At 46.3% G+C, this 16,842-nt stretch overlaps 1 protein-coding gene across 2 annotated transcripts in view; it reads right to left on the bottom strand.

The window, feature by feature from the left end:
* The window catches only part of DOCK3 (dedicator of cytokinesis 3), a 698,449-nt gene that overhangs the window by 19,502 nt on the left and 662,105 nt on the right, over window positions 1-16,842 (bottom strand). For both annotated transcript variants that reach the window (XM_077992951.1, XM_015130827.3), the window contains exons 41-49: window positions 15,079-15,220; window positions 13,852-14,018; window positions 13,616-13,702; window positions 12,968-13,147; window positions 11,929-12,012; window positions 11,691-11,807; window positions 9,167-9,288; window positions 7,810-7,948; window positions 7,135-7,282 (exon numbers count right to left, since the gene is read on the bottom strand). In XM_077992951.1, coding sequence (XP_077849077.1) covers window positions 7,135-7,282; window positions 7,810-7,948; window positions 9,167-9,288; window positions 11,691-11,807; window positions 11,929-12,012; window positions 12,968-13,147; window positions 13,616-13,702; window positions 13,852-14,018; window positions 15,079-15,220 — 1,186 coding nt within the window. The remainder of the gene's footprint in view (window positions 1-7,134; window positions 7,283-7,809; window positions 7,949-9,166; window positions 9,289-11,690; window positions 11,808-11,928; window positions 12,013-12,967; window positions 13,148-13,615; window positions 13,703-13,851; window positions 14,019-15,078; window positions 15,221-16,842) is intronic.

Here is a 16,842-nt window from a genome sequence, read left to right as displayed (position 1 = left end):
GAGACACACAACACCTGGAAAATCGGGTAACTCCCACCCCAATACTGCGCTTTAAGCTAACGGGCACACCAGGAGATCATATCCCACACCTGGCCGGGAGGGTCCCACACCCACGGAGCCTCCCTCATTGCTAGCACAGCAGTCTGTGATCTACCGGCAAGGCAGCAGCGAGGCTGGGGGAGGGGCGCCCGCCATTGCTGAGGCTTAAGTAGGTAAACAAAGCTGCTGGGAAGCTCGAACTGGGTGGAGCTCACAGCAGCTCAAGGAAACCTGCCTGTCTCCGTAGACTCCACCTCTGGGGACAGGGCACAGTAAACTAAGACACACAGACACCTCTGCACAGACGCAAACGACTCTGTCTGACAGCTTTGAAGAGAGCAGTGGATCTCCCAACACGGAGGTTGAGATCTGAGAAGGGACAGACTCCCTGCTCAAGTGGGTCCCTGACCCCTGAGTAGCCTAACTGGGAGACATCCCCCACTAGGGGCAGTCTGACACCCCACACCTCACAGGGAGGAGTACACCCCTGAGAGGAAGCTTCCAAAGCAAGAATCAGACAGGTACACTCGCTGTTCAGAAATATTCTATCTTCTGCAGCCTCTGCTGCTGATACCCAGGCAAACAGGGTCTGGAGTGGACCTCAAGCAATCTCCAACAGACCTACAGCTGAGGGTCCTGACTGTTAGAAGGAAAACTATCAAACAGGAAGGACACCTACACCAAAACCCCATCAGTACATCACCATCATCAAAGACCAGAGGCAGATAAAACCACAAAGATGGGGAAAAAGCAGGGCAGAAAAGCTGGAAATTCCAAAAATAAGAGCGCATCTCCCCCGGCAAAGGAGCGCAGCTCATCGCCAGCAACGGATCAAAGCTGGACGGAGAATGACTTTGATGAGATGAGAGAAGAAGGCTTCAGTCCATCAAATTTCTCAGAGCTAAAGGAGGAATTACGTACCCAGCGCAAAGAAACTAAAAATCTTGAAAAAAAAGTGGAAGAATTGATGACTAGAGTAATTAATGCAGAGAAGGTCATAAACGAAATGAAAGAGATGAAAACCATGACACGAGAAATACGTGACAAATGCACAAGCTTCAGTAACCGACTCGATCAACTGGAAGAAAGAGTATCAGCGATTGAGGATCAAATGAATGAAATGAAGCGAGAAGAGAAACCAAAAGAAAAAAGAAGAAAAAGAAATGAACAAAGCCTGCAAGAAGTATGGGATTATGTAAAAAGACCAAATCTACGTCTGATTGGGGTGCCTGAAAGTGAGGGGGAAAATGGAACCAAGTTGGAAAACACTCTTCAGGATATCATCCAGGAGAACTTCCCCAACCTAGTAGGGCAGGCCAACATTCAAATCCAGGAAATACAGAGAACGCCACAAAGATACTCCTCGAGAAGAGCAACTCCAAGACACATAATTGCCAGATTCACCAAAGTTGAAATGAAGGAAAAAATCTTAAGGGCAGCCAGAGAGAAAGGTCGGGTTACCCACAAAGGGAAGCCCATCAGACTAACAGCAGATCTCTCAGCAGAAACTCTACAAGCCAGAAGAGAGTGGGGGCCAATATTCAACATTCTTAAAGAAAAGAATTTTAAACCCAGAATTTCATATCCAGCCAAACTAAGTTTCATAAGTGAAGGAGAAATAAAATCCTTTACAGATAAGCAAATGCTTAGAGATTTTGTCACCACTAGGCCTGCCTTACAAGAGACCCTGAAGGAAGCACTAAACATGGAAAGGAACAACCGGTACCAGCCATTGCAAAAACATGCCAAAATGTAAAGACCATTGAGGCTAGGAAGAAACTGCATCAACTAATGAGCAAAATAACCAGTTAATATCATAATGGCAGGATCAAGTTCACACATAACAATATTAACCTTAAATGTAAATGGACTAAATGCTCCAATTAAAAGACACAGACTGGCAAACTGGATAAAGAGTCAAGACCCATCAGTCTGCTGTATTCAGGAGACCCATCTCACACGCAGAGACATACATAGGCTCAAAATAAAGGGATGGAGGAAGATTTACCAAGCAAATGGAGAACAAAAAAAAGCAGGGGTTGCAATACTAGTCTCTGATAAAACAGACTTTAAACCATCAAAGATCAAAAGAGACAAAGAAGGCCATTACATAATGGTAAAGGGATCAATTCAACAGGAAGAGCTAACTCTCCTAAATATATATGCACCCAATACAGGAGCACCCAGATTCATAAAGCAAGTCCTTAGAGACTTACAAAGAGACTTAGACTCCCATACAATAATAATGGGAGACTTCAACACTCCACTGTCAACATTAGACAGATCAACGAGACAGAAAGTTAACAAGGATATCCAGGAATTGAACTCATCTCTGCAGCAAGCAGACCTAATAGACATCTATAGAACTCTCCACCCCAAATCAACAGAATATACATTCTTCTCAGCACCACATCATACTTACTCCAAAATTGACCACGTAATTGGAAGTAAAGCACTCCTCAGCAAATGTACAAGAACAGAAATTATAACAAACTGTCTCTCAGACCACAGTGCAATCAAACTAGAACTCAGGACTAAGAAACTCACTCAAAACCGCTCAACTACATGGAAACTGAACAACCTGCTCCTGAATGACTACTGGGTACATAACGAAATGAAGGCAGAAATAAAGATGTTCTTTGAAACCAATGAGAACAAAGATACAACATACCAGAATCTCTGGGACACATTTAAAGCAGTGTGTAGAGGGAAATTTATAGCACTAAATGCCCACAAGAGAAAGCAGGAAAGATCTAAAATTGACACTCTAATATCGCAATTAAAAGAACTAGAGAAGCAAGAGCAAACACATTCGAAAGCTAGCAGAAGGCAAGAAATAACTAAGATCAGAGCAGAACTGAAGGAGATAGAGACACAAAAAACCCTCCAAAAAATCAATGAATCCAGGAGTTGGTTTTTTGAAAAGATCAACAAAATTGACAGACCACTAGCCAGACTAATAAAGAAGAAAAGAGAGAAGAATCAAATCGACGCAATTAAAAATGATAAAGGGGATATCACCACCGACCCCACAGAAATACAAACTACCATCAGAGAATACTATAAACACCTCTACGCAAATAAACTGGAAAATCTAGAAGAAATGGATAATTTCCTGGACACTTACACTCTTCCAAGACTAAACCAGGAAGAAGTTGAATCCCTGAATAGACCAATAGCAGGCTCTGAAATTGAGGCAACAATTAATAGCCTACCAACCAAAAAAAGTCCAGGACCAGATGGATTCACAGCTGAATTCTACCAGAGGTACAAGGAGGAGTTGGTACCATTCCTTCTGAAACTATTCCAATCAATAGAAAAAGAGGGAATCCTCCCTAACTCATTTTATGAGGCCAATATCATCCTGATACCAAAGCCTGGCAAGGACACAACAAAAAAAGAGAATTTTAGACCAATATCTCTGATGAACATCGATGCAAAAATCCTCAATAAAATACTGGCAAACCGGATTCAGCAACACATCAAAAAGCTTATCCACCATGATCAAGTGGGCTTCATCCCTGGGATGCAAGGCTGGTTCAACATTCGCAAATCAATAAACATAATCCAGCATATAAACAGAACCAAAGACAAGAACCACATGATTATCTCAATAGATGCAGAAAAGGCTTTTGACAAAATTCAACAGCCCTTCATGCTAAAAACGCTCAATAAATTCGGTATTGATGGAACGTACCTCAAAATCATAAGAGCTATTTATGACAAACCCACAGCCAATATCATACTGAATGGGCAAAAACTGGAAAAATTCCCTTTGAAAACTGGCACAAGACAGGGATGCCCTCTCTCACCACTCCTATTCAACATAGTGTTGGAAGTTCTGGCTAGGGCAATCAGGCAAGAGAAAGAAATCAAGGGTATTCAGTTAGGAAAAGAAGAAGTCAAATTGTCCCTGTTTGCAGATGACATGATTGTATATTTAGAAAACCCCATTGTCTCAGCCCAAAATCTCCTTAAGCTGATAAGAAACTTCAGCAAAGTCTCAGGATACAAAATTAATGTGCAAAAATCACAAGCATTCTTATACACCAGTAACAGACAAACAGAGAGCCAAATCAGGAATGAACTTCCATTCACAATTGCTTCAAAGAGAATAAAATACCTAGGAATCCAACTTACAAGGGATGTAAAGGACCTCTTCAAGGAGAACTACAAACCACTGCTCAGTGAAATCAAAGAGGACACAAACAAATGGAAGAACATACCATGCTCATGGATAGGAAGAATCAATATCGTGAAAATGGCCATACTGCCCAAGGTAATTTATAGATTCAATGCCATCCCCATCAAGCTACCAATGAGTTTCTTCACAGAATTGGAAAAAACTGCTTTAAAGTTCATATGGAACCAAAAAAGAGCCCGCATCTCCAAGACAATCCTAAGTCAAAAGAACAAAGCTGGAGGCATCACGCTACCTGACTTCAAACTATACTACAAGGCTACAGTAACCAAAACAGCATGGTACTGGTACCAAAACAGAGATATAGACCAATGGAACAGAACAGAGTCCTCAGAAATAATACCACACATCTACAGCCATTTGATCTTTGACAAACCTGAGAGAAACAAGAAATGGGGAAAGGATTCCCTATTTAATAAATGGTGCTGGGAAAATTGGCTAGCCATAAGTAGAAAGCTGAAACTGGATCCTTTCCTTACTCCTTATACGAAAATTAATTCAAGATGGATTAGAGACTTAAATGTTAGACCTAATACCATAAAAATCCTAGAGGAAAACCTAGGTAGTACCATTCAGGACATAGGCATGGGCAAAGATTTCATGTCTAAAACACCAAAAGCAACGGCAGCAAAAGCCAAAATTGACAAATGGGATCTCATTAAACTAAAGAGCTTCTGCACAGCAAAAGACACTACCATCAGAGTGAACAGGCAACCTACAGAATGGGAGAAAATTTTTGCAATCTACTCATCTGACAAAGGGCTAATATCCAGAACCTACAAAGAACTCAAACAAATTTACAAGAAAAAAACAAACAACCCCATCAAAAAGTGGGCAAAGGACATGAACAGACATTTCTCAAAAGAAGACATTCATACAGCCAACAGACACATGAAAAAATGCTCATCATCACTGGCCATCAGAGAAATGCAAATCAAAACCACAATGAGATACCATCTCACACCAGTTAGAATGGCAATCATTAAAAAGTCAGGAAACAACAGGTGCTGGAGAGGATGTGGAGAAATAGGAACACTTTTACACTGTTGGTGGGATTGTAAGCTAGTTCAACCATTATGGAAAACAGTATGGCGATTCCTCAAGGATCTAGAACTAGATGTACCATATGACCCAGCCATCCCATTACTGGGTATATACCCAAAGGATTATAAATTATGCTGCTATAAAGACACATGCACACGTATGTTTATTGCAGCACTATTCACAATAGCAAAGACTTGGAATCAACCCAAATGTCCATCAGTGACAGATTGGATTAAGAAAATGTGGCACATATACACCATGGAATACTATGCAGCCATAAAAAAGGATGAGTTTGAGTCCTTTGTAGGGACTTGGATGCAGCTGGAATCCATCATTCTTAGCAAACTATCACAAGAACAGAAAACCAAACACCGCATGTTCTCACTCATAGGTGGGAACTGAACAATGAGATCACTCGGACTCGGGAAGGGGAACATCACACACCGGGGCCTATCATGGGGAGGGGGGAGGGGGGAGGGATTGCATTGGGAGTTATACCTGATGTAAATGACGAGTTGATGGGTGCAGCACAGCAACATGGCACAAGTATACATATGTAACAAAACTGCACATTATGCACATGTACCCTACAACTTAAAGTATAACAATAATAAATAAATTTAAAAAAAAAAAAAAAAAAAAAAAAAAAAAAAAGAAAATGTGGCACATATGCACCATGGAATACTATGCAGCCATAAAAAAGGATGAATTCATGTCCTTTGTAGGGATATGGATGAAGCTGGAAACCATCATTCTGAGCAAACTATTGCAAGGACAGAAAACCAAACACTGCATGTTCTCACTCATAGGTGGGAATTGAACAATGAGAACACTTGGACACAGGGTGGGGAACATCAGCACTGGGGCCTGTTGTGGGGTGGCAGGAGGGGGAAGGGATAGCATTAGAATATATACCCAATGTAAATGACGAATTAATGGGCGCAGGACACCAGCATGGCACACGTATACATATGTAACAAACCTGCACGTGTGCACATGTACCACAGAACTTAAAGTACAATAATAAAAATAAATAAATAAATACATTTGTGCTATTTTTCTTTGGTTTCATAATAATGAGAAGAACAAAGAGACTCCCTCCTTCTGAAGCCTGGAAGCAAGAGCAAGTGACTGGTTGGCAAGTTCAGACCACTGTCACTACCCTGCAAATCCAACCCTGGAAAGCATTAGATCCTATTTACCACAGCTAATTTCCATTCCACAGCAAATGTTTCTGTCTACAACGGCAGAATCAACTTTCACTTGGGAACTAGGATTAGAATGTGAAAAAGATGCTGGCTCTCAAAGAACAATATTTATTCAACTGAACTAGAAATCAAGTAATAATTGGCAAAGTAAATAGGTTTTTACAGAGCCATCTCTTCTGAGAAAGCCTTTCCCAACTGAAGAAAAACTTTTTGGTTGCTGTTACTGTTTTAGAATAACATTTTCCAGGGTTAATTTTAGTCTCCCGATTTACTTTCCATACTTTGTCATCATGCCTGATTCCTCAAGACAAAATACTGACTTTTGCCTTGACTTTGATCTTTGTTCTAGCAAAAATTTCAATGAGAAAGAAGTGAGCTTTCTTCTAAGCTGTGTGTCCTTTCACTGAGGTAGAAATGCAATGGCTACACAGCAGCAGCCACTGCTCAGAGTGGAGTCTAAAGCCAGCCAGAGAAGAGGCCTGGAGGCAGGAACACTTGAGTCCCTAGTGGTAAAAGCACAAATGAGTATTCTCTAAGTCACAGGGCTGCTCTCAATGACACAGTCACAGATAACGGGAAGCTGAGTGGGGTTCATGAAGACCTCTCTTCTCCAGTCTGCAAGCAGCACCCTGCCGTCCTTACCTCGGGCACTGGAAGGGGCAGAGGTAATCATCTGGGATGGTGCTGAGTGAGTGGAACTCAGGCTGGAGGAAGAAGGGCTTGCCTGGGACGAGGACAGAACAGAGACGTTGGTGACCGAGCCCTGGTACCTGGGGTTGGGATACGCAAGCTGCAAAGGGAGAAAAATCAGCAGGATAGAGGTCTGAATGGCCAGGACTTTAGGGCTGGCACAGAGTTGGCTTTTTCATGCCCTGAGGTGCTCTGCCCCAGTGCCTTATGCTATACCCTGAGCCCTGATGGAGGCCAGGCTAATGGTTGGGCACTAGGGGCCACCCATACCACCCATATGGAACAAAGTTGTTGGGCTGGCCATACTACGGTGACCACGGAGGAAGCAGGACTAAGCCAACAGGAATGCCAGGCAAGGGGGCACTCTGGCAGAGGATCTTTCCCATGGGATCTCTTAAAGCAACCAGGGCTGAAGCTGGATTTTCTTCTTGGGAAATAAGGCCTGGGAACTGATACTTAGGATGGTGTGTGGAGGAAAGGCGGCTTTCTAGCTCTGATGAGGGGTGTTCTGAATTCGGAGCTAGAGAATTAGGCAGGGTTGCCAGCCCTCAGATCAGACATTGCAACAGCAAGGTGAGTCCTGTTAGGCATGGTGCCCTGGCCCACTCTCCCTGGACAGCTCTGTACCTGCATGTGGTGGTACAGGTCCTCGGGAGCATCGCCCATGGAGCCGTCGCCCAGCATCACCATGTTTCCTGCTTCACTAGACGCATGTGAGGAGAGAGAGGATGATGAATGGCGGCCTGTGCCCATCAAGTTCATGGGGCTGTGAGCAAGAGTGGGAAATAGGGAGGAGTCAGGCCGATGGCAGGTGGCAGGGGGACAATAGAGCAGAATGTGTGGAACAGTCATCCCTGGTTTCAGCTACCACCGGTTTGGAGGGTTCCACAGCCAATGCTCATACCCATCTGAGGCCTGGAGCAGTCCTGAGCTGTACCCTGCTACTCAGGAGCCCTTGGTCTGGGAGAGACAATGGTGTGGTACACCGGACAAGCCTCTATCTATAGCTACATGGCTTATGGCCACTCAGTTTAACGACATTAGCAGTTTCTCAGGAGGAATAAAGAGATATGCCAAATCAGGTCAAAGATCTCAGGTCCCCCTTTCTATGGGGTATTAGTCTGGGTCAGTGCCCACCCCTCCACCCCCCACACCATGATGGGATCTGCTCCTTGGTCAGAGGCTTCTTCCTAGTGTGGGAAGCTACCAAAATAGCCGGCTGTGAACTATCTGCAGTCCTCTTTCCACATCTGTGGCCAAAAGGCTTGTCAATAGCTCTCCTCTAGCAATACCAGGAAAACCTCTCATTCATTTGTTCCTAAGTGCCCATTCTGTGCTGAGTTGCCACTCACACTGGAAAACAAGCCTAAGTGAGGGGCTCCTCTCACTGGTCTCCTCCTCCAACCTGGCCTTCCTGGCCTAGAGACTTTCAGTATTCTCAGTTGAGTCCAGGCAAACCAGTCTTTGATGTTCACATCACTATGCTGTTTCTTCCTTAAAACTGACTTGGTGATCCTCATTCTCCTTGGGATCAAGTCCAAAGGCCTGCATGAACAAGGCCCATTCAGAGTTGGTCCTATCCCCTTTTCCATGCCCTGGAATCCTGCACTCCAGCCACTTGACTCTACTCAGAGTGCTGACCAGGCTGGCTTGTTCATATCTTGAGGCTTCTGCATGTGTCAGTCAATTTGCCTAGATCTTGCCCTATCACCCTCCTAACCCCTAGCAAACATCTATTTATCCTTCAAGACTTCCCCAAATGCCCCCTCCTCCATGCTGCCACAATATCATGTATACACTTCCCTTAACCAGGATAGTGACTGACTGAATGCAGGGTGTGGGTCCTATGGCAGGAGCCACATAAGTGTTTGCTGTGTGCATGGGTAAGAGGGAATATGAGTATACACAAGGACTCTTTTGTCTGACCCTTGACAATTTAGACTCACCTCTCCAGAGGGAACCCTCCCCAGCCCTAAGGCCATACCTGTGCCGATGGGTCATCTTGATGCTCTCCGGACTCATGGGGCTATGGGATGCCAGAACATTTCCCCGTGGGGTGCTGGTGCCTGAACATGCAGGACTTAGCTTATCCAAACCTGGAAACTCCTGTTGAGAAATGAATGCCCCTTCATAGAGAGTAAAGAATAAATAAGTAACTAAGGGATATGAGGGAAGAACTGACTGGTGATCAAAAATCTAAAAGAAACAAAAAAGAGTCATATGGTTGGCTGAACCTGAACTGCTTCCTTTTGGCAATGCCCCCTTCATGACTAAAACACCCTCCTAACTGCATGGGAACCTAGACCCAAGGCCGTGTGCGAGGCCCCAGGTTGACTCCACACTAAGAGAAGCATATCTGGAATGAACTGAAGCTGGTCTGAGCTCATAGGAGTGTGTTAACAGGTTTTCTCGCTATGGAATAAGTAGAACAAGATTTGGGAAAAAGGAGAGGAAAAGCTTATTATTAGTTGTCAATCAGTGGGCACCAATTACATAAGGATTGGTGTCAAGTTTTATTAGACTGCTAAATGGCCCAGCTCTTAGTGACCTGGGTTGTCTGTGACACAGTCTACGGGGAGACAGAACATAAAATCCCGATGTATGTAACTGAAAAATAGCACAGATCTATTTTAGCTTAATTAATTCATATTAAGTATACAGATTTCTGGGCACACACTTCTGATCTCAAACCCTACTAGGTGACAGCATGTTTGTTTGCGTCCCTGTGTGCAACTCAGAGGAAATAACTGTTCAGGTTTCCTCAAGTCCTTCAAAATCTGTAGTGAACAGGGGCCCTACGTCCACTGGGGATATTTCTGAGCTTGGTGTGAAGAAGCACCGGGTTTTCCACCCACTTCTTCCAAAGTATACAGAGGGCTAAAATGTATTTCTGTAGCTGGATAAAGGATATGTGTGCACACAGAAGAATGTGATGTATATAGGAAAGTGTTTTGTGCTTTTTGCTGCAACCCACATGGCAGAGAACCTCCCCACTGGCCAGGCTCCAGCCTGCCTGGGTCACCTGCTGTGATGGGGAAGTATGCAGGAGACCTTGGAATGAGAAGTAGTGGAATGAATACCCACCAGGCTCAGCAATACTGCCCAAGTTCCTAACTAAACGATACTCCAATTTTTAAGGCGGAGATGTAAAAGAGCTTCTCTGCATATTTCACCTTGAAATACCACGGGAGAATCCTAACAGATGGGAGAAATTTCAGGATCTCCAGGCTTTCCTCTGGAAAATGTGCCCCTACCCCTCAAACTACAACAAGCTTCTTTTTCTCTTTTCATGTTATCCACACTTGTCCACACAGGCTGAGATCTGCACTGGGAGCCTGGAGGGACAGAGATGACCAGAACCTGCAGCATCCACGAACAAAGTAGGTCCGCCCCAAATGGGTCAGGCCCACTGTGTTTAAGTAGTTCAGCCTCTCTCAGGGCTCCTGTGGCCATGGGTATCCCTAGACGGGGATGTTTTTTGCTCATGACAACCTCGTGCAGCTCAAACAGCTCTACTTCTTGTCGACCTGCCACTACCCAGTGGTCCTGGGTGATGAGAAGAGAACTTGGCTTGGGTGCCAGGTAGCAGCAGGTAATTGGGCTCATACCCCTTAAGATCTGGGAGACAGCCTGTTTAGCAGGAAGGGATCTCTAGAAAACATTTGGAGTCGGCCCCACAGTTGAAAATGAGGTTTGGGTACGTGACTAGGGGGCTCTATCCTCAGCCAGTCAGCCCTTCCTCTAAGACCCTGCCAAGGAATACTGGTCCTGGAATATAAGTCCTGTTTGTGTGTTTAAGTCCTTGGGCCAAATGCTACTGTGGAGGCTGAAGAGCTGGGCCAGAGTTAGGGAGACTTTCAGGAGCCTGGTCCAGCCCCAGGACCTGGCTGACCCCTTTAAGAACCGCTAGCATCAAAGTACTGCTCATCCTAGACTATCTCAGATGTGAGCTTGGATCACCAGACATGATAGAGGAAGCTGGGAAGGAGAGGGAGGGAGGGAAAGAGGGAGAAAAGAGAGTTGGGGGAAGAGTAAAAAGAGGGAAAAGAGAACGATTAGAGGGAGAAGAATGAAGAAGGGCAGAGAAAGAGAAGAGGAGGAGGAGGGAGATGGGGAGAGAAGGCTGGCTCAGGCCATGCCTACCTCTTTAGGTTCTTGAGATGAAAAACATCTCCAAAAAGATCCCTACATGTGGGCCATATACTTTAGCTCTTTTCCTCCACATATGAAAACCTGTTCACTAGCACAGTGCTCTGAAACATGTTCTCTGCCCTTGAATCTGGCTCCTCCTTTGGGAGTGAGTGAGTGAGAAGATCCTTAGCATCCTTCCCCTGGATATAGCATCCATCCTTGCCCCCTGTCCCTCTGTGGGGAGGACAGCCTCTCTCCCTGACCCGGCCCCCACCCAGGCTCTCTCCCTCCTATTTTCCTTTGGCTTGTGGTATATAGGTCTGGAGAAAGTGACACCTGGTTCTACTGCAGCAGGGGCAGGACAGGGATTAACTTACATGGTAGAGACTGGCCCGCATCATCTGGAACTGATCAATTAGCTTCTTATGCAGAGGTCGCATTTCTGGGTGCACAAACTTCTCATGAACTGCTAGCCCAACTCCAAGGACATGAACCTATCAGAGTCACAAACAAGGCCACTCTGTGAACCATGAGCAGCCCCTGAGAACTGAAGCCATCTTGTAGTGCATGGCTTTTCTCACCTGGCTGCTGGTCCCCAAGCTCTCCAAGACATACCTGCTCCTGCATAAGCTCCTTGAGCTGGGTGATCTTCTCAGCATCTCCTGGGTGCTTGTTGATGTAATCTTTATCAAAGAAGGCCTGTGAAAGGAAAGGCCAAGTCAGGAAGACTCTTCCCAGGACTACTACTTATATGGGGCCCAGGAGATTTGAGTTCACTAATGCCACCTAAAACGTAGCCAGGCTGTCTCCTCATAGGTACATACACCAGTCTGGCCTGTTTGAACTTCTGGCAATTAGAGGTGTGTGTGTTTTATTTTATTTTATGATATATTTTTTGAGATGGAGTCTTGCTCTGTCGCCCAGGCTGGAGTGCAGTGGTGTGATCTAGGTTCGCTGCAAGCTCTGCCTCCTGGGTTCACGCCATTCTCCTGCCTCAGCCTCCTGAGTAGCTGGGACTACAGGCACCCGCCACCATGCCCGGCTAATTTTTTCTTGTATTTTTAGTAGAGACGGGGTTTCACCGTGTTAGCCAGGATGGTCTCAATCTCCTGACCTCGTGATCCGCCCACCTCGGCCTCCCAAAGTTCTGGGATTACAGGCATGAGCCACTGCGCCTGGCGAGGTGTGTTTTTTGTCTGAGAAGGATTGAACGTGGCCAAGCCATCTAAGTCTGGATGCTGACCCCAGTCCCTTATGGAGCCTGGATGGCCTAGGTAGGGCAGGCAGGACTGGTGGACTGGGAGTAGGGGCTAGCCTCTTATCCAGCCTATGACTCACTTCTCATGATGGGCTGGGCTCCAAGGCTCCTCTTGGAGGGCACCTAACATCTTCCCATAATCAGGATTACAGATTACCCATATCAGAGTTCAGAGAATAAAAATGAAGAAAAGGCCCTACCAGAGAACTGTGCCAAAGAAATAGGGAGTGATAGGGAGCTTAGGGCCTCGTTCCAGGACCATCCCAAGTTAGTTTAGTCAAGAGAGGGCATGTAGGGAAGGCTACCTAAGGAGACTACAATCTTGAAAAGAGAAGCCTGTGAGTCACCTTCCCAGCCAGGCTGCCTGCATGGGTTTGGTCTGTGGCCACAGCTCACCTCCTGATAGCGTGCAATGCCTCCATTGACAGCTGCATCAATGACACCATTCAGGCACATGCTTAGCAGGTTGATGTTGCCATGCACCTGCTTGTGTTGATACTGGCTGATCAGGGAGCGTAGCTCCTGGTTCTTATTCTCAACCACTTGGATGGCATTCTCCAGAGGGCTCACCTCCACCTAGGGGTACACAGCACACAGAGTCATCCCAGAAATGATGATAACCCCTCATCATATTCCTGAGACCTGGGGTCTAAGATCTGTGGTATTGATTCCCCTTCCTTGTTCCTGTGAACTTGAGACTCCCTGGACACTTTCCACTTCTGTTTTCTGATGTATAGGCACTTGGAAGTACAGCAAATAGTGAAGAACACTAGTTCTGAAATCAGAACACTCTGCTTTCTTGAATCTCAGAGAATAGTTTTCTCATATGTAAAGTGGGAGGCTGAAAATACCTGCTGCTCAGGGGTGTTGTATGGATTAGATGAGAGAAGATACACAAAGATCCTAGCACAGGGTTGACCTGTGGGAGCCTAGGCCAGGCAGGTGGCCGAAGCTCTCTTTATCTTCAGTTCTTAGAGAAGGGCCCCCAGAGCTGGGGCTGAGGGAGCAGTTGTGAAGCTCAGCTTCATCTGAGACATGTCTCACCAGTTCCCTTCTCTCCACTTCAAACCACCGTGAGATGCCAGGCAAGCTGTGGGTCAGGGTCAGTGTGGTACGTTCAATCCACAGGCTCTGTAGGGAGGGAACAGGCAGGTGTGGGCAGTTAGGCAAGTTTTGCCACACCCTGCCTACCTGAGGGATAAAACAGTGAGTTCCCAAGAAAGTTGAGCTTGCCCCTGGACTTGCTGTGTGTACTGCCCCTGTTTTCCTGATTTGTTCACCTTGAATTCATTCTCCTTGTCCTTGGGGCCTTTGTGAAAAGGCCTGTCGTACCGGAACTTCCTCACATTGTTGACGCGATAGAAGCTCTTGACGCGATCTGGTACCCTATCCATCTGCAGAACATCCACATAATCTGGAATGGGCGTCACTGCATAGATCTGCAAGTCTGGGCAGGAAGTGAAGGAGAAATGCAGACTTGCCAGAGATGGACCTGAGAGGTTGACCCCTGTTATCTCCTCAAAGGGGAGAAGTGCACCATAGCCCCTGCTCCTTACTGACAGCCCAGTGGTGGAGGCAGTGGTATCTTCAGGGGCAGATTAGAGCCAAGCACAGTTACGTAAATCTCTATCTGCTCTCTCCCTCTCCCTGCTCTAGTAGTTGAGTTTCATGAGCACTCAACCAAGGTGAGATGTCAACAGCCAAGTGTTCTCTGGTGCCCCTTTAAGAAACAAAGGGAAAGAGGGGAATGCAGGCATCCACCCCATGGGAGTGAGAGAAGGCTACAAGGGTCTGGGCTTCCCCTCTATAGGTAAAGTATATTTACTGAAGAACAACTTTTAAATAAAATACTGTTTGAAATCTTTGTGGAAAAAAAGCAGGTAAGAGTCCACTTGCCCTCCCTTCTCTGAAACAAGCTTGCCATAGTCATGGCATCTGTCATGTGGTCCCCAAGGAAGCTGTGTGTGAAAGGTGAGGGGGAGGGCAGTGTTTCCATTCAGACTTCCAAGTGCCACCAAACCAAAGGAACTCCCCCATCTCTCCTGCTCCGCACATCCTTGGGCCCTGCCCCAGTCCGCCTGACGAAGACAAGGGACAATAATAGTACACATGGGAGTGGCGCAGGTCACAGCACAGGTGGTATTCCTGTGACAAGAGCCCTGATAGGACCCCAAGTCACCCTGTACAGTGATTGCTCCTGGCTGCCTGGGCAGACTCCTCATAGGGCAGGGTGAGGATTAAGCTGTTGGAAGCAGCCAGTCTGAGGGATAAAGACCTTCCTGAAGTCCCACTGATGACTAGACCACCCACTGCTAAGGGCACGCCAGTGCTTCCTCTTTGAGGCATTAGTGCGTTTCTAAGTGTGTGCTAAGCAATGAGGACACACTCAGGTTTAGGGCTATGGGATATCTAACCTATATGGTTGGCAATGTGGTAGAGGGCAGCTGACTGGGTGGACCTCACCTCCCAGGGCCCCTGCCGTCCTCCCACCCAGTATCAAAAGATACACTGGGCATCGCACTGTAGGATGGCGTCATCAGGATGGTTGGGGTGCTGCATGGCAACAGCCTGCGGGAACTCACTGAGCATCCTCTGCTGGAAGGCCTCCAGCCTCTCGTAGTCATGGCCACGGCATACGTATTCTTTGTTCTGCCACAAACATAAGAGCACACTCTATGTATACCTTATTTGTAGCCCCCAACCTCCACAATGGAGTCAGTAGCTACATACATCACAAACATATCTTAGGAGTCTTCTCTGTATCAGGCCCTGGGACAGGTGCAGGGCATTGCCCTCAGTCTCCAGACAATCAAGGAGGGAGAAGAAAAACAAAGCGAGAATTACACTGTGGTGTGGCAGCCCCGAGGGAAGGGTACAGGCTGCAAGAAGCTTGGAAGAAGGAGAAAAACCTTACACAGGAAAGAGAGCAAGGTGGGAGATGTGATTTTAAAAAAATTGTGTTTAAAAAATGTCCTGAAAGGTCCACCTAGGTCAGGCTGGTATGGTATGGTATGAGTGGAGAAGGGCAATCTATGTGGATACTGTGACAACCAGGGCAACAACAATCAAGACAGGAAAAGGCGGAGCTGGAAAGAAGGTGTCTGTGTAGAGAACTGGTAAAAGCAGTTGGGCAGAGGGGCACTGCCAGCCCCTCTTGGCATGTCTTCAAAGGAAGAAAGAGAGAAAGAGGCATCACAGAACCAGCCATATGCTTCCTGGGACAGGGTTAATCACTGGGCAGGCCTTGGAAGACCCTGACCCTGACTCCAGTGTTACCAAGGAGTGATTGCTATGGGTGCCATCAAATAAATTTAAATGGCGGGGGGCAGTGATCAAGTGTGTGATTCTGAAGGATCACTTTTATTAGTTGAGACAAACAGTCTAATGTTGCCCAGTGCCCAGGAGGCATTCAGTAGCTGTTTATTGCATTAATAACCCTTTGGCAGCAAACTCCTTTGCAAACATGTCAGCAGAACAAATAGACATCATTCTAAGTACAGATTTCTTAAAATTTTACATTATGTCACATTTAGTTTGGGTTATGTCTCAGTTTTTCTCTTCGTGGACAAGGCACCCCCAACTCTGCTTGCTTTGCCTATATCATAGCCGGTCATGAGTGGGTGGCTGGAGCAAGTTCCCCTGAAACCCACCGGTGACACAGTCTGCCCAACCAACTGCCTAACCAGACCCATTTCAACAAAATGGTATCAGGCACTGCCAGCCCCTCTTGGCATGTCTTCAAAGGAAGAAAGAGAGAGAGAGCCATCACAGGGCCAGCCATATGCTTCCCAGGAGAGGGTTAATCACAGGGCAGGCCTTGGAACACCCTGACCTTCTTGAAATAGGATTTCTGTCTCCCTTTTACTTCCTCTCTCACTATGGGAGAACTTGGCTAAGGCTGGGCCATGTATCTGTATTGTCTTTTGTTTTTTTGAGATAGAGTCTCACTCTCTTGCCCAGGTTGGAGTGCAGTGTTGCAATCTGGGCTCACTGCAATCTCCACCTCCCGGGCTCAAGTCATTCTCCCACCTCAGCCTCTGAAGTAACTGGGATTACAGGCATCTTGTACCATGCCTGGCTAATTGTATTTTTAGTAGAGATGGAGTTTCGCCATGTTCGCCAGGCTGGTCTTGAGCTCCTGACCTCAGGTGATCCACCTGCCTCAGCCTTCCAAAGTGCTAGGATTATAGGCATGAGCCACTGCGTCTGGCCTGGGCCATGTGTCTGGATGAATCAGAATGGAAGGGCACACTAGAAGGGAAGTTAAGGTC

The sequence above is a fragment of the Macaca mulatta genome, chromosome 2 (genome assembly GCF_049350105.2).
Source record: "Macaca mulatta isolate MMU2019108-1 chromosome 2, T2T-MMU8v2.0, whole genome shotgun sequence".
In the NCBI taxonomy this organism is placed as follows: domain Eukaryota; kingdom Metazoa; phylum Chordata; class Mammalia; order Primates; family Cercopithecidae; genus Macaca; species Macaca mulatta.
Note: the sequence above shows the minus strand (reverse complement) of the source record. Positions and strands in the feature narration are given on the sequence as shown.